Source organism: Bubalus kerabau, chromosome 21 (genome assembly GCF_029407905.1).
Source record: "Bubalus kerabau isolate K-KA32 ecotype Philippines breed swamp buffalo chromosome 21, PCC_UOA_SB_1v2, whole genome shotgun sequence".
NCBI lineage: Eukaryota > Metazoa > Chordata > Mammalia > Artiodactyla > Bovidae > Bubalus > Bubalus kerabau.
Window position 1 is genome coordinate 25,924,892 of NC_073644.1, and position 27,153 is coordinate 25,952,044.

The window sequence follows — 27,153 nt, forward strand, 5'->3', positions numbered from 1 at the left end:
TTCCAAGGTATCTGCTAACTCAATCTATTAATATAAGAGAATGATAAAGTGATTTAGACTCAAGATTTATAGTTCTTATTTTTACTTCATTGTTAAGTTTAACTTTAGGTCATATATTTGAGAACTTTTTTCCTCATCTCTCATCTCTCATAGACACACAAGCACATGCATACACACTATTTTGTGAATAACATTTAAAGTTTCATATTCACTCTGGTATTCTCTTACTTATGTTCCATGACTTATATTTTTAGACATAATCAGATTTTTATAAGCAGTTTAACACTATTATTAAAAATAAACTGAAAATTTTCATTAAAATGGTGATATATTTCCTACCACATAGTAACATTATCAGAAGATTACAAAGTTCTCAGTGATCTCAAATGTCCATTTATTTCATTTTATGAATATTTCAAATATCTTATATTTAAACACCAAATCCTCAAAATTCTCTAGTGTCCATATATGAAAGATACAGTGTCAATTTTGATAGAGTATTTTTGAAGTCTCATACTTTTAATGTTAGAAAAGATATTTTAGAAAATACAGGCAAAGCTTTTAAAATGAATTTCATAAATGAATAAATAGAAACTTTAAAAGAAAATCACATATGAATTGTTCCTAAGTCTATCTCCCTCATAAATTTGAGGTTTCACAGAGAACTTGAACCATAGCCTGTTCAGCTTTATGTTGCCAACACCCAACCCAGTACTTGACACATAGCAGTATGAATATATATGGAATAAAATTAAGTCTAATCTACAAATTATACTTACTACATCCATCACATGTTTTATTTGAGGGTGATTACTTAATTTTGGAATCTTTTCCCAAAGTATAGAACTTTTTCCTTGACTCAGATAAGCACTTATTTGTCTTCAAGGAACATGATTCCTGATGACTTAAAAAAATACAAAAAAAAAAACATAAAATGCCTCACGATTCCAGAAGCTGATCTTTATGGAACTTGAAAGCCTAAACCAGAAAAACAGACACTGGTGAAGGAGCAGCTCCTGGGAAAACATGCTGAAGAGTGTGAAAATGCTCCCAAGATTTGTGTCTAACATAAGATTCACCGACTAGAAGGAAACAGTGTTCATTTTAAAGCCAAGTTTCTGGTGTGCAAATACAGAGGATACAAGGGGTGGAAGAAAGAAAAAGAAGTCAAGATGAAGGAAAGGAATGGATTCCCATCAGATCAGATCAGATCAGTCGCTCAGTCGTGTCCCACTCTTTGTGACCCCATAAATCACAGCACGCCAGGCCTCCCTGTGCATCACCAACTCCCGGAGTTCACTGAGACTCACGTCCATCAAGTCAGTGATGCCATCCAGCCATCTCATCCTCTGCCATCCCCTTCTCCTCCTGCCCCCAATCCCTCCCAGCATCAGAGTCTTTTCCAATGAGTCAACTCTTCACATGAGGTGGCCAAAGTACTGGAGTTTCAGCTGTAGCATCATTCCTTCCAAAGAAATCCCAGGGCTGATCTTCAGAATGGACTGGTTGGATCTCCTAGCAGTCCAAGGGACTCTCAAGAGTCTTTTCCAACACCACAGCTCAAAAGCATCAATTCTTTGGCACTCAGCCTTCTTCACAGTCCAACTCTACATCCGTACATGACCACAGGAAAAATCATAGCCTTGACTAGACGGACCTTTGTTGGCAAAGTAATGTCTCTGCTTTTGAATATGCTATCTAGGTTGGTCATAACTTTCCTTCCAAGGAGTAAGTGTCTTTTGATTTCATGGCTGTAGCCATTTGCAGTGATTTTGGAGCCCCCCCAAAATAAAGTCTGACACTGTTTCCACTGTTTCCCCATCTATTTCCCATGAAGTGGTGGGACCGGATGCCATGATCTTCGTTTTCTGAATGTTGAGCTTTAAGCCAACTTTTTCACTCTCCACTTTCACTTTCATCAAGAGGCTTTTGAGTTCCTCTTCACTTTCTGCCATAAGGGTGGTGTCATCTGCATATCTGAGGTTATTGATATTTCTCCCTGCAATCTTGATTCCAACTTGTGTATCTTCCAGTCCAGCGTTTCTCATGATGTACTCTGCATATAAGTTAAATAAACAGGGTGACGATATACAGCCTTGACGAACTCCTTTTCCTATTTGGAACCAGTCTGTTGTTCCATGTCCAGTTCTAACTGTTGCTTCCTAACCTGCATATAGGTTTCTCAAGAGGCAGATCAGGTGGTCTGGTATTCTCATCTCTTTCAGAATTTTCCACAGTTTATTGTGATCCACACAGTCAAAGTCTTTGGCATAGTCAATAAGGCAGAAATAGATGTTTTTCTGGAGCTCTCTTGCTTTTTCCATGATCCAGTGGATGTTGGCAATTTGATCTCTGGTTCCTCTGCCTTTTCTAAAACCAGCTTGAACATCAGGAAGTTTACGGTTCACATATTGCTGAAGCCTGGTTTGGAGAATTTTGAGCATTACTTCACTAGCATGTGAGATGAGTGCAATTGTGCGGTAGTTTGAGCATTCTTTGGCATTGCCTTTCTTTGGGATTGGAATGAAAACTGACCTTTTCCAGTCCTGTGGCCACTGCTGAGTTTTGCAAATTTGCTGGCATATTGAGTGCAGCACTTTCACAGCATCATCTTTCAGGATTTGGAATAGCTCCACTGGAGTTCCATCACCTCCACTAGCTTTGTCCGTAGTGATGCTTTCTAAGGCCCACTTGACTTCACATTCCAGGCTGTAGGTCAGTGATCACACCATCGTGATTATCTGGGTCGTGAAGATCTTTTTTGTACAGTTCTTCTGTGTATTCTTGCCATCTCTTCTTAATATCTTCTGCTTCTGTTAGGTCCATACCATTTCTGTCCTTTATCGAGCCCATCTTTGCATGAAATGGATTCCCATAGAGTAGAGGAAATAGCAAGATAGTGGCAGTTGAAAAAAGTGGGACTCAAGTTCAAATGACATCCCCACACTTACCTCTGTGATCCCCCAGGGCATCACTGTGCCATAGTAAAGAGTAAGATTGAGGAAATACTAGGTATGCAGATGGATCCTTATACTACAATAGGAAACATTTAGAGAGGAGGCAAGCTAAATTCTGTTCTTTGTGATTGTCTCAAAGCACGTCAATAGTCAATATCATGCTTAAGGCAACCCAACAGCTGTCTGTGGCCCATTTTCCATTGTTCAGAGAAAAGATAACCTGAATAGGGTACAGTGCAGATGTTAGTAGAGCTGTAACCGGGTGTTACATAGAAACTGTCCTACACTATGAACCAAAACTTCCCCCGGCTGCCAGCAAACACCTCTCTCTGCACTCCATGCAAATTGGGAAAGCAAAGGATTTTATATGCAAATGTTGCTGAGTTGTGTGAGACTAAACATTAGAACCTTGGTGTAACTGGTTAAAAAAAAAAAGAAACAGTCATGAAGTTACAGAACAATTTTTCATCTTTCTCCCAGACCCACCCCAAACGGTCTAACCATTTAAATATCATAGGTTTTTTCAATACTGATGAAATTGGCCTGTTTCGGCAAAGCTTGCTAAATTCTAGCCTAGAAGGGGCCAGTGAATCAAGTGCCTGAGGGCTTGAGAAGAGAAAGAAAAGCTGACTGCTATTATATGTGCGAATATTTTAGGCTTCAACAAACTGACACCCCTGATGATGGGTAAATCCTGTTCTAAACTTGTCACAGGTGTCATCACCCTTGCTGTACGGTTTTATGGACTGAACTCGTAAAGGGACGTAGCGTTGTTCAATTCCCTTTACATTGTGTCACTTAATTTCTTGATCCCAGACCCGAGGGAGTGGACTCAAGTAAACTGCCCACCCAGAGAAAGGGCAGAGGAAGTTGTTCTGGGTAGGGTTTTAATACCAGAAGTCCCACCTCCTGGGAAGTGGTCAGTCTCTGCAAACCAGGATCTTGTTCACTCTAGTTCTGGTTTATTTGTCCTTCCTTTTCAGGGATAATTTGCAGATGTACAGCAGAAACCTAAGAAATAGTAAAATGTAGTTGATCCAACCTAAGGAGCATAATCTCAAAAAACGAAGAAATGAATAGCATTTTGATATGGGGTGGTGATTCCCAACCTTGGCTATGTGTTAGATTACCGTGAGTTTTCAAACCTACCTGTGTCCTGCCACCAGGAGCCTTGATGTAATTGTTCATGGCTGTGACATAGATAAGTTCCTCAGGGAGTCCAACATGTAGCCAAGATTGAGATGCACTGACATAGGCTGACTTCATGAAGCAGATTCCTATAGAGCACCAATTACTGATAGAAGGATATTTAAATTTTGCTATTGTTGTAGCCACGCCTTCCGGGAAACAAACTCACTCAGAAGGACAATGCAGATAGTGGAGTGCAGTTTATTACACTGGCGGGGCCAAGGCAGAGTCTCCTCTTAGCCAAGGACCCCAACCAGCATTTGTGAAAATCTTTTATACCCCATGTGTACATGTCTGAACCCACCACTCCAAATTCCTTGAGACTTACGTAAACCAACGAAAATACGATCCCAATAACCTTATCATTCACTTGCTATGTGCTCATGTGCTCAAACAGTCAAACAATTAGCCAATAATCAATAAACCTGAGGTTACACTCCGATAGATACAGAAAAATTTATGGCCTGTCTGGAGGTGATTGGTGTATGTTTTCCCTTAGGCGATGAGTAACCTAGATATGATCTTCAAGGTTCCCCTGTCTGGAGGGGTCTTATCCTTCTGTTGTTTTCATAGGCACTAAACACAGAGTTCAGAGTCCATTGGAAAGGTAGCCGAGCATGATCAGCATGAACAGGCCTAAGATGGAGTCTAGGCCCTATGAATTCCATCTTCACTATTTTTGATATAAGGAATCACACAAAATAGACAGTAAGAAAGACAACATTGACTAGTTGTACAGAGTTCCCATTTGATTTTCAACAAAGGAAACTATGTATTTATTAATCTACAATAAACTATAATAATTATAATTTAATTATAATTAATAAGTAAACCATTTAGTTATTAATCTGATTCATTGCAATTGAATGACCTGAATTATGCATTATCATGGATCAGCCTTTTTAAACACATGACCCTTTCATATTTCTCAACTAATAGTTCAGTTCAGTCGCTCAGTCGTGTCCAACTCTGCGACCCCATGGACTGCAGCACACCAGGCCTCCCTGTCCATCACCAACTCCCAGAGTTTACTCAAACTCATCTGCATTGAGTTGGTGATGCCATCCAACCATCTCATCCTCTGTCATCCCCTTTGTCTCCTGCTGCTGCTAAATCGCTTCAGTCGTGTCCAACTCTGTGTGACCCCATAGACGGATGCCCACCAGGTTCCTCCATCCCTGGGATTCTCCAGGCAAGAACACTGGAGTGGGCTGCCATTTCCTTCTCCAGGAAGGATCTTCTTCTCCTACCTTCAATCTTTTCCAGCATCAGGGTCTTTTCAAATGAGTCAGCTCTTCGCATCAGGTAGCCAAAGTATTGGAGTTTCAGCTTCAACATCAGTCTGTCACGTGAGTGTATGCTCCTCGGTTTTTGTCTCGTCACAACAAAAATTTGGAATGACGGACATTAAAGCCCCCTCAGCGTGTCACAGCTCTCGGGTCTTGGATAGACTGTGTTATAGCTCTCAGGTCTTGAAAGGACCGTGTTATAGCTCTTAGACAAATCAGTGTTACAGCTCAGTGTTACAGCTCTATTTTATTTAGAAGATAGCAGGAAAATCCATCTTCAAGGCTTCACATCTTCGTTGATCCAAAGACGTGAAGAGAAGAGTGCCCCAGCGTGCTGGGGAGAGAGAGAGAGAGAGCGAGCTTCGGCTCCTCTTTTTATGTTTTTCTCTTCCTGGGCCTGTACTATGTAAATTGGGCCAGCCAGTAGTGTTGTTTGTTTTACCTGAGGTCCTCACTCCGGTCCTCGGACCTTCCTTTGTTCTATCTTCACAGGCTTTTCCCTTCCTTGTCTTTTAGCCATCGCCATTTTGGACTCCTTTTCCCTATTCTACCTACCTAACAAGTCCTTCCAATGAACACTCAGGAGCGATTTCCTTTAGGATGGATTGGTTGGATCTCCTTGCAGTCCAAGAGACTCTCAAGAGTCTTCTCCAACACCACAGTTCAAAAGCATCAATTCTTCAGCGCTCAGCTTTCTTTACATTCGAACACTCATGTCCATACATGACTACTGGAAAAACCATAGCTTTGACGAGATGGACTTTTGTGGGCAAAGTACTGCTTCTGCTTTTGAATATGCTGTCTATGTTGGTCATAACTTTCCTCCAAGGAGTAAGCATCTTTTCATTTCTTGGCTGCAATCACCATATGCAGTGATTTTGGAGCCCCAAAGACAAAGTCAGCCACTGTTTCCACTGTTTCTCCATCTATTTGCAATGAAGTGATGGGACTGGATGCCATGATCTTAGTTTTTCTGAATGTTGAACTTTAAGCCAAATTTTTCACTCTCCTCTTTCACTTTCATCAAGAGATTCTTTAGTTCTTCTTCACTTTCTGCCATAAGGGGGGGTGTCACCTGCATATCTGAGGTTATTGATATTTTTCCATCAATCTTGATTCCACGTTATGGTGACAATATACAGCCTTGACGAACTCCTTTTCCTATTTGGAACCAGTCTGTTGTTCCATGTCCAGTTCTAACTGTTGCTTCCTAACCTGCATATAGGTTTCTCAAGAGGCAAGTCAGGTGGTTTGGTATTCCCATCTCTTTCAGAATTTTCCACAGTTTATTTTGATCCACACAGTCAAAAGCTTTGGCATAGTCAATAAAGCAGAAATAGATGTTTTTCTGGAACTCTCTTGCTTTTTGATGATCCAGTGGATGTTGTCAATTTGATCTCTGGTTCCTCTGCCTTTTCTAAAACCAGCTTGAATATCTGGAAGTTCATGATTCACGTATTGCTGAGGCCTGGCTTGGAGAATTTTGAACATTACTTTACTAGCGTGTGAGATGAGTGCAATTGTGTGGTAGTTTGGACATTCTTTGGCATTGTCTTTCTTTGGGAGTGGAATGAAAACTGACCTTTTCCAGTCCGGTGGCCACTGCTGAGTTTTCCAAATTTGCTGGCATATTGAGTGCAGCACTTTCACAGCATTATCTGTCAGGATTTGTAATAGCTCAACTGGAATTCCATCACCTCCACTAGCTTTGTTCATAGTGATGTTTTCTAAGGCCCTCTTGACTTCACATTCCAGGATGTCTTGCTCTAGGTGAGTGATCACACCATCATGATTATCTGGGTCGTGAAGATCTTTTTTGTACAGTTCTTCTGTGTATTCTTGCCACCTCTTCTAATATCTTCTGCTTCTGTTTCTGCTTCTGCTTTTGTACAGTTCTTCTGTGTATTCTTGCCACCTCTTCTAATATCTTCTGCTTCTGCTTCTGTTTTCCATACCATTTCTGTCCTTTTTTGTGCCCATATTTGCATGAAATATTCCCTGATATTGCTAATTTTCTTGACAAGATCTCTAGTGTTTCCCATTCTATTGTTTTTTTCTATTTCTTTCCACCGATCGCTGAGGAAGGCTTTCTGTTTTTTTTTTTTTTTTTTTTTTAATTTTATTTTATTTTTAAACTTTACATAACTGTATTAGTTTTGCCAAATATCAAAATGAATCCGCCACAGGTATACATGTGTTCCCCATCCTGAACCCTCCTCCCTCCTCCCTCCCCATTCCATCCCTCTGGGTCGTCCCAGTGCACCAGCCCCAAGCATCCAGTATCGTGCATCAAACCTGGACTGGCAACTCATTTCATACATGGTATTTTACATGTTTCAATGCCATTCTCCCAAATCTTTCCACCCTCTCCCTCTCCCACAGAGTCCATAAGACTGTTCTATACATCAGTGTCTCTTTTGCTGTCTCGTACATAGGGTTATTGTTACCATCTTTCTAAATTCCATATATATGCGTTAGTATACTGTATTGGTGTTTTTCTTTCTGGCTTACTTCACTCTGTATAATAGGCTCCAGTTTCATCCACCTCATTAGAACTGATTCAAATGTATTCTTTTTAATGGCTGAGTAATACTCCATTGTGTATATGTACCATAGCTTTCTTATCCATTCATCTGCTGATGGACATCTAGGTTGCTTCCATGTCCTGGCTATTATAAACAGTGCTGCGATGAGGAAGGCTTTCTTATCTCTCCTTGCTATTCTTTGGAACTCTGCATTCAGATGGGTGTATCTTTCCTTTTTTCCTTTGTTTTTTGCTTCTCTTCTTTTCACAACTATTTGTAAGGCCTCCTCAGACAGCCATTTTGCTTTTTTTGCATTTCTTTTTCTTGGGGATGGTCTTGATCCCTGTCTCCTGTACAATGTCACTAACCTCTGTCCTATATTGGGTGCATAGATATTTACAATTGATATGTCTTCCTCTTGGATTGATCCCTTGATCATTATGTAGTATCCTTCCTTATCTCTTGTAATATTTTTTATTTTAAGGTCTATTTTGTCTGATACAATGATTGCTACTCCAGCTTTGTTTTGCTTCCCATTTGCATGGAATATATTTTTCCATCCTCTCACTTTCAGTCTATATGTGTATTTAGGTCTGAAGTGATTTTCTTGTAGACAGCATATATATGGGTCTTGTTTTTGAATCCATTCAGCTAGTCTGTGTCTTTTGGTTGGAGCATTTAATCCATTTACATTTAAAGTAATATTTATATATATGTTCCTATTGCTATTTTCTTAACTGTTTGGTGTTGATTTTGTAGATCTTTTTTCTTCTCTTGTATTTCTTGACTATATAAGTCCCTTTAACATTTTTTGTAAAGCTGGTTTGGTGGTACTGATTTCTCTTACCTTTTGCTTTACCTATGAAAAGCTTTTTATTTCTTCATCAGTTTTGAATGAGATACTTGCTGGATATGTAATCTTCATTGTAGATTTTTCCCTTTCAGTACTATAATATATTCTTCCATTACTTTATGGCCCACAGAGTTTCTGTTGAATGATCAGCTGTTAAGCCTATGGGGTTTCCCGTGTATGTTACTCGTTGCTTCTCCCTTGCTTTTAATAATTTTTCTTTGTGTTTAGTCATTTTTTGTTTGATTAGTATGTGTCTTGGCATGTTTCTCCTTGGGTTTATCATGTATGGGACTCTTTGTGCCTCTTGGACTTGATTGACTATTTCCCTTTCCATGTTGGGGAAATTTTCAACTATAATCTCTTAAAATTTTTTTCATGCCCTTTCTTTTTCTCTTCTTCTTCTGGGACCCCTATAATTTGAATGTTGGTGCATTTGATTTGTCTCAGAGGTCTCTGAGACTGTCCTCAGTTCTTTTCATTGTTTACTTTATTCTGTTCTTCAGAAGTTATTTCCACCATATTATCTTCCAGTTCACTGTTTCATTCTTCTGCTTCAGATATTCTGCTATTGATTCCTTCTAGAGTATTTTTAATTTCAGTGATTATGTTGTTTGTCTCTGTTTGTTTATTTAATTCTGCTGCTGCTGCTGCTGCTAAGTCGCTTCAGTCATGTCCGACTCTGTGCCACCCCAGAGACAGCAGCCCACCAGGCTCCCCCGTCCCTTTTGTTAATTGATTTTTATATTTTCTCCATTTTGTTTTCAAGGTTTTTGATTATCTTTTTATTCTGAATTCTTTTTCAGGTAGTTTGCCTATTTCCTCTTCATTTATTTGGACTTCTGTGTTTCTAGTTTGTTCCTTCATTCGTGTAGTATTTCTCTGCCTTTTCACTGTGTTTTTTAACTTATCATCTTGGAAGTTTCCTTTTCCCAGGCTTCAAGGAAAGTTGAATTCTTTCCTTGAAGAAGGTTGAATTCTTGCTTCCTTTTGGTTTCTGACTTCCTAAGGTTGGTCCCGTGGTTTGGGTAAGCTTTGTATAGGGAGAGATTTGTGCCTAGTTTTTGTTTGTTTTTCCTCTGATGGACAAGGCTGAGTGAGGTGGTAATCCTTTCTGCTGATGATTGGGTTTGTATTTTTGTTTTGTTTTGTTGTTTAGATGAGGTGTCCTGTACATGGTGCTGCTGGTGGTTGGGTGATACTGGGTCTTTTATTCAAGTGGTTTCGTTTGCATGAGTTCTCACTATTTGATACTCCCTAGGGCTGGTTCTCTGGTAGTCTAGGGTCCTGGAGCCGGTGGGCCCACTCCAAAGGCTCAGGACTTGACCTCTGGCTCTGCGGACGTGCAGCTGAGGGTAGCGGCTGTGACTGTGACACACACGTGTGGCCAAGTCCTCGTCATACGTCAGGCTTGGGACATACCCCGCTTGTCTGAATATGGTTGTGCGAGTCGAGCTGAGGCTCATGTAGGACGCCACAATAGGAACATGAAGTGCAGGTCTGGCACCGCGTTGAACGCAGTCTGAATAGACTCTTTGCAGCAGCCTTGAATACTCGTCCACAGCCACAAAGAGGTACATGAACAGTAGGCTCAGAGGCTGCAGAAGAGGTGGTATTTTTTGTTAAAACATTCTCTGTCCCTCTCCATGGTAGGAATATTTCTCTCCACCCAACTGACGTTAAGCTTGACCATGGGACTTGCTTTGGCCAATGAAATATGAACACAAGTGCCATGTATCCCTTTCAGAGAGTAGCTTGAAGCACTGAAATTTACTTCTGCCTTTTTTTTCTTGACTAGCAACATGTACTTAATCTTACCATATGTAAGTTACAGCTCAAGGTTTTTTTTAAGCCATGAATATTTTTCTTGCCCCCTTTCCCCCAAATCTCATGCCTTCTTGAGCTTTAACATTTTTGAAACACTTCTTACAGGCTCTTAAAAATATTTGATTTTACTTTAGAATTTTTATGACATATTCCATGTTATGGTCCTCTCTTTTTAATATATGAATTCATCTTAATGTTTCTAATGCATTTTCTCTGGTTTCCTTAACCATATTTTTTTTACATTGGAACTAGTCCTTCATGTCAGAATTTCATTTTAGACATTCTTATCCTTCTGGAGCTTTAGTTTCTTTTTTGGGGGGCCATTTGAAATACATATATAATTTTTAAATTTGAATTTGAACTTTGATTTCCCAAACCTTTTATTTCAACGGATCCATAGCTGGTATTGTTTCTCTTGTTGTTGTTCAGTCACTCAGTCATGTCTAACTCTTTGAGACCCCAAGGACTGCTATGACATTATAAATTTCAGTGTGCTACTCTAACTTTCTGCAAGAATTCTTTCACTTCCTCATTAGGAATCAGTTCTCTCCCAGTGGCTTCTTTGTTTGTAGCACTGATAAGGAAATCAAAGGCTAGATCTGATTCTGTGACTTGTTCTGCAAGGGGATCCTTACTGAGTGGTGGGCTTCTGCCCTCGGGAGGATCTATGTGGGTGACTCTATGAAGCTGAAATACTGGTTGTCATAGCTGATGTCACACAGAGGACTGCATGCTTGAATGAACATCATACAGAGATGAGAATCATCCTTGATCCCACCTCAAAGAAATACTTGGTCTGGACAGAATTCTGCATCAGTAATAGTGGAGGCTACAAGAGCATGGAGGCTTTTTCTTACCCCTTGTGCTTATGTGCTTAGTCACTCAGTCATGTCTGACTCTTTGCAACCCCATGGACTGTAGCCTGCTAGGCTTCTCTGTCCATGGGATTCTCCAGGCAAGAATACTGGAGTGGGTTGCCATTTCCTTCTCCAGGGGATGTTCCCAACCCAGGGATCTTGCATCTCTTGCATTGGCAGGTGGATTCTTTGCCACTTAGCCACCTGGGGAGCCCTCAGTCCTTGTATCTGAGGCAAAATAAGAGTCATAATATTCCAACAGGTGGTGGTGGTTGTTGAGTCACTAAGTCTGTGTCCAACTCTGCGATTCCATGGACTATAGCCTGCCAGGCTCCTCTGTCCATGGGACTTCCCAAGCAAGAATACTGGAGTGGGTTTCCATTTCTTTCTCTAACTCCAACAGGGTAGAAGCATCAATACCCAGGCTGCTACATGTTGTCTGTCTTTTGGTTATGGTACAAGGCTCTTTCTTTTGTGGGAGAGAAAGTGGGGTCCTGGGAGCACATTCTGGGGTAACTAGATCCTGGTGGGGACTTAGGAGCCCTTCTCCCTCTCCTCCTCCACCGAAGGGTTACATTTGAGTTCCATTTCCAGAGATGAAGTAAAAGTAAATTCAACTGGTCTTGTGAATACCTGTAAGAATCCTTAGAGTATTGGGGACATATATGGAGAATTTCAGACAAAGGCCATGAAAAATAGAGGCTGTATTTTCTATTCAACTGTAAATTGAACCTTCTTAATTACATAATTTTAGGCATATAAATCTTATTATAGACTCATTTTCTTATTAATTTTCCATAGATTATGAGCATCACTTTCATCACAATGAAAGTGTTATTGCAGAGTAGTTATAAACCTACAATTTGGGGTGAAATATACCTAGCATGAACCCTAGCTTCTGACTATCAACTGGGTAATTTTAGATAGATTATTGTCTCAGATACCCAGTTTCCTCAATTATAAATTAATATGAGTAGATTAAATGAGATAATTTATGTGAAGTGTTTAGCAGAATGCATGAACATTTTAAAAGTTCAGAAAGTGGTTACTATTACTGTAATTATTATTCCATGAAATATCTATTATCTTCCATAGTATTTGTTTTTCACTTTTACATGGAGCATTTCCATCCTCACACCGTCACATTTCAGTTTTGGCATATCTCAGTAATATTGATAAGCCTGCTTCAATTTTCATGCTGTACACATTAGCTCTTGGCATAGAATAATCTGAGTACTTCATATGTTTTGAGATAGAATATGCTTCATTTTTAAAACGAAGTTGGAAAAATTACTTAAAGTTGTGTTTATAGATATTTGCTAATAAATAGAATCACTGCTATTAAAAAATAAAACTAACCATGCAATTTAAAATCTTCAGAGTGGTAATAAAAATGAGGAAGAAATCTAAAAAAAACGGTATGCCTTTTATAATTCCTCATATATTTAAGCAAATGTTCATAGAGGATTTGATGTGATTTGAACTTCTATAATATTTTTAAATCAAGTATTTATAAACAAAAAGAAGACATGGTCTCAATGTGGTAGATATTTAATGCACCTTGATAAATGAGTGAATTAATAAGAGTCTGTAAATACACAGCTTTTTGTTCAGTAGGTGAAACTTACAGTATGAAGCAAAAAGACCCAGTAAAACAATATCTGTAACCAGATCTAATGATTAATCTTGGCAATTATATTTAAAAATTACAAATGGCCCTGTTTTAAAGGGCACATCATGTTTATAAAATGCAATAGTTATTCTGATTCTATTAAAAGGGAAAATAATAAACATATGCTAAACCATGATATGAGTAATATTCAGGATCTTGTCTTATTAAATATATTTGCTAAATTTATTGAGATTGGATAAGATTCAAGTACCATTTCAAGGACTGAACTCTGGATGAAGGATAAGAAACACAGTTAATAATAAAGGGCAATGTCAAGATAAGGTGTGATGGCTAAAAATATGGGTTTTATGGGTTGTCTTAACATCTGTATTAATTATAGAAGAAGAGCCCAGTCTGTTAATTAAGCTTACAGATGGTTCTAAATTAGGAGATGCTACAAATACCACTGAAAACCAAGAAGTAATCTCAGAAATTAAAGGAATTCATAATTAAAACTGTCATTAAATAATACTGAAGGAAAATAAATGAGTTTGAGTGAAGATTTCAAATATTCTTGCTCTCACTTTCTGGTCTTCTGAGGCAGAAGCTAAGTACAAATCATAAAACAAGCATAAAATGACTTTTGAGGCTAATGATTTTTAACTTTGAAAGAGGATCATAAATGACCATCTTTTAGAGCTCATCACTGTCAAGTAGGTACTTAAAACTATGCTTAGAGAACAACTTGGTATAATGAATTTCACTGTGTTTGAGGAGAAAACAGACTTGGATTCTGATGGTTCATGTCCTAAACTCTAGTACACAAGTTCTTATTTTGTTGCTAGAGGGTTACTCTGAATTCTGAAAGTGAAACTCTAGCTCTGAACTGCCATCTCTGGGGGTTGGGTTTCTCTTATTTTTATCTTCTTATCAACATGTATGTCTGAACCTCTAACAATTTCTGACTTGCTGAGTGCTCATCAGTTGCCAGGCAATTTTTAGCCCTCTCATTTCCCTTTGGGGGCTCTGTGTAGTCTCAACATCCTACCTGTTGCCTTCAGAGTGCTCAAGTCTCCATCTGATAGCTTCCAACTGCTCCTGGACACAACTATTTGGAAACTTGTTGCTTCATACTCAGTGTTTCTAAAGAAAATTCATTATCTTTCTGTCCTTGAAGAAGACCCCTCTCCTGATTTCTTAATCAATGTCAGTGCTGATAGATTTCATCTAGGTCAATGGGGTTAGACGCTTAGTTGTGTCTGACACTTTGTGGCCCCAAGGACTATAGCCCACCAGGCTCCTCTGTCCATGGAATTCTCCAGGCAAGAATACAGGAGTGGGTTCCCATTCCCTTCTCCAGGGGATCTTCCTGACCCAGGAATGGAACCTGGGTATCCTGCATTGTGGGCAGATCCTTTCTCATCTGAGCCACCAGGCATTGTCTGTGACATTTTCAAATTCAAGATCCTCTGATTTCTATTGTTTACCCAGTCTCTTTGAGTCCTCTTTCCAAATTTATATTAAATTCTCTCTTTCCTCTCTCACTTCCATTCTCCTTCTCCATGCCTGTATCATTTATATTTTTATTATTATAATAGCCTTTTGGGAGGGACTAAAATAAAAATATCAATAACCTCAGATATGTAAATGACACCACCCTTATGGCAGAAAGTGAAGAGGAACTCAAAAGCCTCTTAATGAAAAAAAAGGAGAGTAAAAAAGTTGGCTTAAAGCTCAACATTCAGAAAACGAAGATCATGGCATCTGGTCCCATCACTTCATGGCAAATAGATGAGGAAACAGTGGAAACAGTGTCAGACTTTATTTTTTTGGGGCTCCAAAATCACTGCAGATGGTGACTGCAGCCATGAAATTAAAAGACGCTTACTCCTTGGAAGAAAAGTTATGACCAACCTAGATAGCATATTGAAAAGCAGAGACTTTACTTTGCCAACAAAAGTCCGTCTAGTCAAGGCTATGGTTTTTCCAATGGTCATGTATGGATGTGAGAGTTGGACTGTGAAGAAAGCTGAGCACTGAAGAATGGATGCTTTTGAACTGTGGTGTTGGAGAAGACTCTTGAGAGTCCCTTGGACTGCAAGGAGATCCAACCAGTCCATTCTGAAGGAGATCAGCCCTGGGATTTCTTTGGAAGGAATGATGCTAAAGCTGAAACTCCAGTACTTTGGCCACCTCATGTGAATAGTTGACTCATTGGAAAAGACTCTGATGCTGGGAGGGATTAGGGGCAGGCGGAAAAGGGGATGCCAGAGGATGAGATGGCTGGATGGCATCACTGACTCGATGGACCTGAGTCTGAGTGAACTCCAGGAGTTGGTGATGCATAAGGAGGCCTGGCGTGCTGCAATTCATGGGGTCGCAAAGAGTCGGACACAACTGTGTGACTGAACTGAACTGAAAATAAAAATAAGAATAGGTTTTATGTTCTCATAAAAGTAAACACATATAACTAAGGGAAACTGATTTGCAATACCACCCTTCCAAAAATGAATACTCAAATATTAAAGAAACATTTGAGTAAAAGCAAAACAACCAACCATATCAGGTTAACACCACCTAGTAACTTCTGGATTGGAAGTTATATGTGGAAGTGAAGGTCTGGTTCTTGCATGGTTTTGATCATACATTATTGCATATTCTTAGGAGAAAAGCAACCAGTAATAACATTATCAACAAAGAAAAACTAGACTGTTTCAACACAGACATAAGATAACTGACATGGTTGCATGATGGAAGTATTAGCTGGTGCTACAGTGGTAATTGTTTTGCAGTATTTAAGTATACCCTTTAAACTTACCCAATGTTATATAGCAGTTATATCTGAGTAAAGTGAAAGAAAGTGAAAGTTGCTCAGTTGTGTGTCTGAACCTTTGCAACCCCATGGAATAGTCCATGGAATGCTCCAGGCCAGAATACTAGAGTGGGTAGCCATGCCCTCCTCCATTTCCCAACCTAGGGATCGAGCGCAGGTCTCCTGCATTGCAGGCAGATTCTTTCCCTGCTGAGCTTCCAGGGAAGCCCTCATCTCAGTAAAGATGGTGGGTAAAGTCATGGTCTTGAATTACAGGTGTGTTCATAGGCATGCCATGTAAGAAAATAATTGAACAAGTTTGAATTGAAATGGTACATTTATTACAGCCAGAAAGTTTAAAAAATATACATATGCACATACCATATCATTGAATGAAAAAGCAAGTTACACTGTAGTGTATATAGTATGACAGAGCCATTTTATGTGTATATATTTTTTGTGCCTGTGAATTCATGCCAAAGTATTAATGACATTCATCTTTGGAGAGTAGGGCTTGGGATGAAAATAAAATTTATATTTAAATTTGCTACTTGTTAAATTATTTTTATTAAGAGTACAGTGACTTTTGTGATATAAATTAGTTATCCATTTTAATTTCAGAAAAATTGAAGAAAAAGGTATAATCACGGAACACAGATATAACTACTGTTCATACCAGGCTCTGTTTCCTGCTACAATTTTTATGCTTACATACAATTGTTTGGATATATTTCAGATCATATCATTTATCAATTTATTCATTTGATAATCAGCATCTTTGTAAGGAAAACTCTGGCTCATACAGTGGTGAAAGCAAGAGGAAAAAAATGAGAAGAAATCTGCCATCCAAATACATTTTATTTATCAAATTTATTCATTCAACAAGTATTTATCTAGAGCATTTTATGTACCGGCACTGTTCTAGATATGACAAGCATGTAACCAGGCAATCTTCTGTTCTTAATGGAAATAGAAACCATCAAAATCCATTTGAAATGTCTTAGTTTTAAAGTGCTTAAAGACGTATCTGGTGTTCAGATAACCTATTAGGCATTTAGCACACTAAATATGTTAAAATTTTTTAAACGAGCAGGGTTTTTTTTTTTCTCTTGAGTTTAAGGTCACAATCATTTAAATTTCTTCCAGTGAACATATGCTTGCAAACTCATGCCAGCTGACTTAATGAGTAGAAGATAAATGTGTTCATGAGTAGAAGAGAAGGGGACCAACAAAAAGACACATGCAGCCAGGAAATGGATTCAACAGATTCAACAATCACCTTTGTTCCAGGCGCCAAAAAGTGGGATGAAGGCAAAGACAAAATGGAAGAAAGGTTAGAAATTAACATTAATGATAATATGGTAACTATAAACAGATTCTTTCAGCTACTTGCTTTGGTATTCCTGATTGCTCCTCTTTCTGGTGCTGGGGAATTGGCTTCTCTGATGACAAATGCAGGTGTCGGTAGGCTGGATGGAGCCAGAGATTATGGTGACAAAAGAGAGGCTGTGATCCAGGAACCAGGCAGGTCCTGGCAGGGGACTGGGGCAAGGCAATGAGAAAGGTAGGCATGCTGAATTTCAAGGGATGGTCTGAGACATCAAAAAGTACAGTAGGTGGGGGCCAACATGGGACCTATATGTCTCCAGAATAAAGCAGTTACTAGAACAGAGCATGAGGCTAGAGAGACACAGAGTTCTGGCTTGACTCCTTTTTTGTTCCCCTTAGCAATCTGGCCCCAGGCCTACAGATGTGAATTACTCTGCAAATAGAGCTTCATTCTACTCCACTATAGAACTTGACTTTGGAGGAAGCTCATTAAATAGGGTGGTCACGCCTCTCCATGGTATGAAATCCAAGAACTTGTAGCAAATTAGAGAATCATGAAAATTTAAAAAAAAAAAAAAAAGGAAGAATCATACCTTTCTAGATTTTTCTGATGACCAATGTCTTTCCACCCTGTGGCGCTAGTTTGAGGATTCCTTTTCCTTTCTTTCTACTTTCATTTTGGACTAAGATGAGAACTATATTGAAAATGTTATGATGGGAGAGATGGTAAATTATAAATTGATATCTGTGTCAAACAAAAGCTAACAACTGCTTGCTCCCTAGGAAGGGTTTTTAGATAATTTTATACTCTACTTATGCTGGACCAGTTATCCAGATAAATTGGATTTAATATAAAAGGCATTTTATTTTCTCAAAATAGGGACTACTTGCTCAAATCCAGGGTTTCCATTTTGAGTCTTGGGTATGTTGAGATGCACTGAAATTGTACCATGTATGGCCTGTATGACTGTGGGTTATAATTTTGTATATCTTCATCATGTTATTGGTCAAATTTAATTTCCCAGAGGTTAGAAAACTGAAATTATTTCATGTTTGTACATCTTACCCTTGGAAAGAGAAGATGGCAGTCAATCTGTTTTTCCATTTATTCAATTTTTCTTTGGAACCTCTCAACTGGTGATAAAGAAAACTGCATTTGTTTTAAGTGGAAGGAGCTTAATTGAGTGTGTTGGTTTTGTTATAGATGGCTATTTGTGAGTATGCAGAAACCAAATGCCACCTGGGAAGTAAAAATCATTTTTTTTTCCAGTGCAGTATTTTTAATTATGTCTTTTCACCAGAGCTCCAGGGCAAAAGTTCCATTTTTCTCCCTGCTCATTATTAGTAAAACCCACAAGGACAAGGTTTTCTAATTCCATATTTTTAAGTGAATTTAGCATGCAAAATGTTCTGAAATGACATGAGATACGTAGTTAAGATAACACCTAGGCTCTGGAATTTCTTGGCTTCACACAAATCTTTACCTTCTACCCAGACTGACTCTGTTCATGCAGAAATACTTAGCCACACAACCTGCCTGTTACTGAAAGTGTATTCAGTGACTTGTAATTATTGTTTGTATGCTACACACATTTGAAACATATGGTAGCTATTATGAGAACTATATATATATTGTTGTTGTTGTTGTTTGTTTTCATTTGTGTTGAGTGTGATTTAGTGCAGTATGCAGGCTTGTAAACGTTTTGAAATTAATTAACCTGAACACAGTTGAATTCACCCGTCTGGGTTCCTACTAATACATTGGCTAAGACACTGAATAACAAATGAGAGGAAAATGGAAGCGGTGAGATTCCAAGGAGAGAGAGCAAGGACTTATGCCTCCAGAGTGTGTAATCCCCATCCTGCCATTGTTTTCCTCTGTGAACTTGAGTCTGCCCTCCTTTGCTTTTGTTTTTCTGGCTTTGGCAGGAGAGTCATGGCAAGCCCAGGCAGCGTGGTAGTGAGGATGAATGAATGCCTAAAATGTTCTTTGGAAGCCTCCAGTAAAACACACTGGGCCACATGTGGAAATTATTATTAGTTCATTCTCATGCACTTTTAATCCCTGCCCTCTAGGCTCAGACTGGCAGCCAAGGCACCAATTACTGTGGATGGGGCTGTTGGTTCTTGTGATGTGAACACCTGTCCTCCAGCAAATGAACTGAGATAATACACAGCAATTTACTATGTGTGTCATATACCCTGCAAATTGAATCTCCAAAATACACTCTGAGTTGAATAATACATGACACTGGGTTGAAATGACAGGAAATAGGCTCAGTACAATTGCTGGGGCATCTGTGTCCATCCCAGGCCTTTGTCCACTCAGTCTGCTGCTGCAACGCCAAGCCAGACCTCCCTCTGCATCCTCAGAGCTGACTAAGGGGGGCCATCCATATGGGGAAAGTCACTGCAGAATTGCTGGCTTTCGTGGGACAGCCTCGGGCTGACTCATCCAGTCAAGCCAGGGCTTGGCAGACCCAGCCCCACACTGTTCATCAGTTACGACGAAATTGCGACTATGTACAATTCCAGGGTCTCTCCAGTTCATGTTTAAAGAAATAGTCCTTAGACGCTGGATGATCTGCCCCATGTAAATTGTTGCCCTGAAATTTACATGAGATAACATTTCAGAGTGAAAAAGGGAATGAGAACAGTCTAGGATAGCGGTTGAGGGAATGAGTTTTAAAGGTCAGACACTGGTGTGAATCTTGCCTCCACTTTGACAAGCTGTGCGATTTCTGGCAAGTTCCAAACTATAATTTCTCTAAACTTCAGTTTCTTCATTCTCCTTTAAAAACAGGACCGTAACTAACTTGCTTTGCATTCATATCCCCAGTGCCCGGCACATTATCTGGCACATAGAAGGTACTGAAAAGTCCTGGATGATTCAAGATTTTTCTGGAATTGTTTTTCTTAACTGCTTGATCCATACTCAGTCATTTCCCATTCTTTGTGATCTCATGGACTGTGGCCAGCCAGGCTCCTCTGTCCATGGGATTCTCCAGGCAAGAATACGGAGTGGGTTGCCATTTCCTCCTCAAGGAGAATCTTCCCAACCCAGTGATCGAATCCACGTCGCTTGCTTCTCTTTTATTGGCCGGCAGATTCTTTACTGCCATGCCACCTGGGAAGCCCACTGCTTGTTACAGCTACTGATGTAACAGCCAGCAGAAGCAGTCCTGGAGCACAGCCCTCTGTATCAAGCCACTCTTGTGTCTTCCTTGTAGTCTCTAGGGGACCTAGGGGAGAAGGAGGAAACTGGGCTCTTAGTGTTTGGCCTGCTGTGCCTGATGCCCAGCCAGCAGGCTCATCATGACACTTCAGCTTGTTCTGTGCAACTCAAATCTCCTTCCTCAAAGAAGGTATTTTGCACAGCCAGAGCTGCATATTTTGATACATTTTACTTGTATATTTGTAGAATTGTATACATGTAGAATGGACGGAGGAGCCTGGTGGGCTGCAGTCCATGGGGTCGCGAAGAGTCAGACATGACTGAGCGACTTCACTTTCACTTTTCACTTTCATGCATTGGAGAAGGAAATGGCAACCCACTCCAGTGTTCTTGCCTGGAGAATCCCAGGGACGGCGGAGCCTGGTGGGCTGCTGTCTATGGGGTCGCACAGAGTCAGACACGACTAAAGCGACTAAGCAGCAGCAGCAGCAGAAATTTGTAGTGTGTCTGTTGTATTCTTCTCAGTTTGGTAGCATGATTCTCACATAAATATGGGTCTATTCATTTGCATGGTTGTATTTGATATTACACATAAGTATGTACAATTTTCCTTTCTTTCATGTTTAATTATATGTTAATCAGTCAGAACTATCTTGATCCATATACTCTCTATTTTCTTTTTTTTAAGTCTAGTTGATTTACAATATTAATTCAGGTGTACAACCTAGTGAGTCACCATTTTAACAGGCTGTACTCCATTTAAAGTTCAAAATAGTGGCTATATTCCCTTGTGCTGTACAATATATCCTTGTTGGTTACCTATTTTATACATAAGTTTGTATCTCTTAATCCTGTACCCCTATTTTGCATCTCCCCATATCCTCTCTTCACTGATAACCACAAGTTTGTTCTCTGTGAGTCAGTTTCTGTTTTGTTAAATACATTTATTTTTTAGATTCCACATAAAAGTGATAATATAGATTCTCTGTCTTGCTCCATCTGACTTATTTCACTAAACATAATACTCACTAGATCCATCCACATTTATTGCAGGTGGCAGAATTCCATCATGTTTTATGTCCAAGTAATATTCCACTGTATATATATATACCGCCTCTGCTGAAGCCAGTCATCTGCTGGTGGACACTTAGGTTGCTTCCATGCCATGGCCACTGTAAAGGGTGCTTCTGAGAACACTGGGTGCATGTTTCTTTTTGAACTAGTGTTTTCCTTTTCTTCCTTTACCCAGGAATGGAACTGCTGGATCATATGGTAGCTCTGTTTTTAGTTTTTTGAGAAACCTCCATACTATTTTCCACAGTGGCTGCACCAACTTACATTCCCATTAACAGTGTACCAAGGTTCCCTTTTCTCCACGTCCACACCAACAGTTGTTATTTGCCATCTTTTGGGGGATAGCCATTTTGACCAGTGTGGGGCAATACCTCACTGTGGTTTTGCTTTGCATTTCCCTAATGATTAGTGATGACGGGCATCTTTTCATGTGCTTGTTTACCATCTATATATTTTCTTTGGAGAAATATCTATTTGTATCTTTGTCCATTTTTAATTGATTTTTTTTGTTGCTATTGTTGAGTTATATGTGGTGTTTATGTATTTTGGATATTAGTCCCTTATTAGTCATATCAGTTGCAAATGTTTTTCTCACATTCAGCGGTTTGTCTTCACTTTGTCAAAGGTTTTCTTTGCTGTGCAAAAGCTTTTAAGTTTAACTTGATCTCATTTGTTTAGATACTACCTTTTTTTCTATAGATCTATCCATTTCTAACATCTGATCAAGGAGAAAGGTGGAGAGGAGAATAAATACTCTGGGAAATAAAAGCAAGGCAATGAGAAGAGACAAGGGTACTAAAACAATATCAGTATTTTAAAAACAGACAAGCACTTATTATTCTACCCACGTTTATTTCATAGTTCCTCTTCAACTAATGCCTAAGCTCTAAAAAGACGAAGTCTTAGTTGTCTTTTTAGTTTCTATGTTACCCCACATAATGCCTTTGCTTTATTTTGTAGGTTCATCACTTGCAATGAGGGCTGTTAATACATATAAACTCATAGGAAAGGGTCTGCCCTGCAACTGAGTCCCACAGCTGAGTTGGGACTGAGTCCAGCAGTGAGTCCAACAGTGAGTCCCTGCAGCTGAGTCCCACAGTGAGCATAAGGGCATGACAGGAAGCGCTCCCAGGGGCTCTACCTGGGGCGTGAAGCTGATAGCATCTCCCAGCTCTTAGGAGGACCTTGGGAGTATTTGTACACCGCTCCTCTTTTGTGCTTTCCCTTCCTTAAGTCTTCCTTGCCTCTACCCTGGATAAACCCTAAAAACCTTGAATTTGCCACTTCCTTCCAACTTACCCCATCTTTTCCATTATTGCCTCTACCCAAATTCCTTTTCTCTATCACGTTCTTTGACTACTTTAATACACCCCACAGAAAATCACACTGGCAACTTCTCTCCTCCTTTTGCCATGTTCTAAGATCTTCTCTAGGTCTGGACATCTCTTCAGAACTTACCTGTCAGTCTGTCCCTGTCCCAGGTCCTCACATCTCTGCAAAGTGGCAGTTGGTGGTATTAGATGACTGTGTTAAACATAGGAAAAGTGGAAAGAGTTCTCTTTATTGACTGGTTCAAGTTTTCACTTGCTATTTATAACCTACTGTGTTCTCCTAGCAAGCTATTAATTTCTCCATGCCTCTGTTTTCAGTCATTAATTTTTCATCCCTTTTTCATGCCCTCCAATCACAGCACCTTCCTTTGGCTGAATCTAGCATAAAGCCAGCTGACACAGTGTCCAGAGAACTACATGCTGCAGGTCTTGGCAACTGTGCTATAGAAGAGAACATGGAAAGGCCTCAGAAGGCCAGCCAGCCCTGGACCAGCATGCAGGACTGATCATGCTTGTTTAGCAGGTATCTCCCCTCTAAGAATGTGAGCTTCCTAGAGCCAGGAGCTGCATTTCTTTGACTTTGCATCCCCTGCTCATTTCATAAGACTTCAAATAGAATGCAAGCTTAATCAATGTCTAGGGGTGGACTTGTTAGTGAAAGTGAATCATTTCCAGAAAGCATGTTTTCACTTTTATCCAGATAGATCTGCCTCGTGAGCGGTCCATGCTGCCAGTAGTGGGTCCTGGTGAATGTGTAGTGTGGTGAAGAGGAGACTGGAGAAAAGACCAACTAAAAATGATTCACAATTTTGAAAAAAGTCTTACTAACCTGGACAGAGGGCAGATTAGTTTGATAGCACAAAATAGTAATGAGATTTTAGAGAGCGTAGGATGTTGAGAAATGACTGGGTGGGGTGGGGCAGAGTCATGGGCCTGGACAGACAAACAGCATGAGTTCCTGATGTTACAGGTTAGTGTAGGGAAAGAGACACTGCCATGAAAATGAATCTACAAACCATGAAAGTGAAATCGCTCAGTCGTGTCAGACTCTTTGCGAGCCTATGGACTGTAGCCTACCAGTCTCCTCAGTCTTTGGAATTTTCCAGGCAAAAATACTGGAGTGGGTTGCCATTTCCTTCTCCAGGGGATCTTCCTGACCCAGGGATCGAACCCAGGTCTCCTGCATTGCAGGCAGACCCTTTACCATCTGAGCCACCAGGGAACCCATGAAGCTGGTATCAAAGATAAAACCACATTAAGTTCACTGTGGCAACCCACTCCAGTATTCTTGCCTGGGAAATTACATGGGCAGAGGAGCCTGGCAGGCTACAGTCCTTAGGGTTGCAAAGAGTCAGAAACAACTGAGTGACTAACACTTGCAGCATTCATTGCCTTGGATCAACCTCATAAGTTCCCCCTCGCCCTACCCTCATTTGTTATATTCTTCTCTGCAGCAAGATACTCTATCCTGTGTTTACAACAGTACCTGGCAGGGGAATATGTGTTGAGTGAACATTATGTAGAGGGAAAGGAAGTTTAAGTGCAGAACCATATTTACATGTAGGTTCACTTTAATCCAGAAGCCAGAATTATAAAAGCATGTGTAGCTAGCAATCTTTTTGTACTATTTTTCTGTTAAAAACAGTCATACTTGGTCTCTGAGGAATCATTAAAAATAGTCACCAGAGGCTCTCTCCCTGGGCCCTTGGAGAAACAGGAAACTAACATGAGAATTTTCAAAGTTTGTAAAACAGCATGGCCTGTAATGAATCTCTGGCAACTATCAGGGACAGTTAGCTGAAAAAGGTCTTACTAGGGACTTCCCTGGTGGGTCAGATGGTAGTGTGTCTGTCTACAATGCAGGAAACCCAGGTTTGATCCCTAGGTTGGGAAGATCCTCTGGAGAAAGAAATGGCAACCCACTCTGGTACTCTTGCCTGGAGAATCCTGTGGACAGAGGAGCCTTGTGGGCTACAGTCCGTGAGGTCGCAAAGAGTCAGACATGACTGAGCGACTTCACTTATGTATTTCCCACTCGTGATAAAATGCCAATCTGCTCTATTTCTCATCTTCAAGGGCAAAATGCAACTGATGGCCAGCCCCGAGCTTGTTTAAAGGACAGCAATGTTCCTGGAAGTGATCACTTCTTTCACTAGGATGAGTTCTGAGGAGGAAGCCTCATCACCCTGCTCAGGAATTCACGGCTGAGAAAATTGAGCCAAGTCATCCTATCTGGCTGCTACCTGGGGAACAGCAGCTTTGTGTGCCGCATGGTGACCTGTGCTCTGGCCACACCTGCCGCATCACCATGTGACCGCAATTCCATGGACCAAACAAGGAGAAGAATAAGGGGCCAGCCCCTTTCCAGCTCCGCCACCCAGCTCAAGAAGAAAAGGACATCAATGATCTCTTTCTTTTCCAAGGTCTCTTGGAATCTGAGGCTCCAGAAGCAGGAACCTCTGAAGAATGTGTTTTTCATCTTGGCAGAGACAGCCTGGGACCCCAGTGTTAAAAAGTGTTATATGGCGATGAGAGGCCTGGGAATCATGACCTGTGAGACCCCAGACAAGGCAAGAATGTATAAGAAGATTGTTCTAGACCTGCTGGTGCATGGTCTGTATGACCTGGTGAGTTCTGAAGTCATCCACCAGAGCATGAAGATCCTGACACCATCATCCTAGGCAAGATGCAGGGGAAAGGCCTGAGCTCCTCCTTTTTAGACATCATCCTCCAGACCAGGGCTTTGCTTGATGACGAGAATGACAGCCTGAGATAATTGACCTTTGTCTTATTTGGACAACTGGTTACCCTTGCTGGACGGAAATGGAGGAGGTTCTTCACCCGTCAGGTGAATCTGACTTGGGACTCCCTCCTGTTCCACTTACAGGACAGGAATCCCCAGGTGGCCAAGGCTTGCAAAACAACATTTTGAGCCTGTTCTCCATATCGGAGACAACCAAGGACTACAGCTTCCAGAATGAGGAGGGTCAAAGGAACCTTAAACTCTGCTGGCAGCTGAGCCCCTACCATCCAGAGCTCCTGCAGTTCTATGCAAATAAAATCCTGTAAACACAAAGAGACAGGGAGATTAGTCCAGTGAGCTGAGCACATGGCTGGGGGCTGATAGTCCCCCTCTTTTAACCCTTTGGAGGCTCTGTTGCTTCTGGTGATTGTGATAGAAAATGGGATGTTGGGAGACCAGTTGATGGCAAATGTAAGACCGTGGAATTGTATAATTGTATCCAAAGTAAATTCTAAATAGCTTATGTCTCATTTTCTTCCATACATATTTGATGATAAGGTGCGTCCTTTCTTTAAAACATTTAAAGTACATGTGGATTCAGTGCTTTTGTTCTCAGCGTTTTTCTTCTTAAGGTATTTCTGTCACCGACCTTTCTTTTTAATTTTTAAGGAGAATATTACCTGAAGTTTTTTTTTTTAATCTGTTATTGATCCTTTGTCATTTGCTATTAAAACCTTTTTCTGGCAAGATCTATTTAAAGTTAGCCAAAATTTAGTGTGGAGGGCAATTTTTAGCTGCTCATCATCATTGACAGTCAGTGCATCCAAGATCATTCCAAACAAGAGCTAATAAAGAGAAAAAACGTTGGAAAAAAAAAAGTCACCAGAACACATTATTTTAACCTTCTTTAGCTTTGTGTGTGTGTGTGTGCATGTGCACAATGCATGCATTCGTTCTCTCAGTCACTTCAGTTGTGTCTGACTCTTTGCAGCTCTATGGACTGTAGCCCACCAGGCTCCTTGTCCACGGGATTCTCCAGGTAAGAATGCTGGAGTGGATTCTTTACCCACCAAGCCACCTGAGAAGCCCCTTCTTTAGCTTCAGTTCAGTTCAGTTGCTCAGTCATGTCCGGCTCTTTGCGACCCCATGAATTGCAGCACGCCAGGCCTCCCTGTCCATCACCAACTCCCGAAGTTCACTCAGACTCACATCCATCGATTCAGTGATGCCATCCAGCCATCTCATCCTCTGTCGTCCCTTTCTCCTCCTGCCCCCAATCCCTCCCAGCATCAGAGTCTTTTCCAATGAGTCAACTCTTCCCATGAGGTGGCCAAAGTACTGGAGTTTCAGCTTCAGCATCATTCCTTCCAAAGAAATCCCAGGGCTGATCTCCTTCAGAATGGACTGGCTGGATCTCCTTGCAGTCCAAGGGACTCTCAAGAGTCTTCTCCAACACCACAGTTCAAAAGCATCAATTCTTCGGAGCTCAGCCTTCTTCACAGTCCAACTCTCACATCCATACATGACCACAGGAAAAACCATAGCCTTGACTAGATGGACCTTTGTTGACAAAGTAATGTCTCT

The 27,153-nt window shown here is 40.4% G+C and overlaps 1 protein-coding gene and 1 pseudogene across 7 annotated transcripts in view; both read left to right on the plus strand.

Annotated features, from left to right (window-relative positions):
• NOL4 (nucleolar protein 4) overlaps positions 1 to 27,153 on the plus strand; it is a 555,347-nt gene that overhangs the window by 24,442 nt on the left and 503,752 nt on the right. The window contains exon 1 of one of the 7 annotated variants that reach the window (XM_055559246.1): positions 17,110 to 17,250. The exons of 4 other annotated variants lie outside the window; for them this stretch is intronic. Coding sequence is in view for 1 of the 3 variants with exons in the window: in XM_055559236.1 (XP_055415211.1) it covers positions 17,123 to 17,278 (156 nt within the window). In the remaining 2 variants the exon portion in view is untranslated. Of the gene's footprint in view, positions 1 to 17,109; positions 17,279 to 27,153 lie in introns of those variants that run through there. 2 more of the 7 variants (XM_055559236.1, XM_055559247.1) reach the window with 2 other exon arrangements.
• LOC129635984 (protein maestro-like) lies at positions 17,109 to 26,171 on the plus strand (annotated as a pseudogene).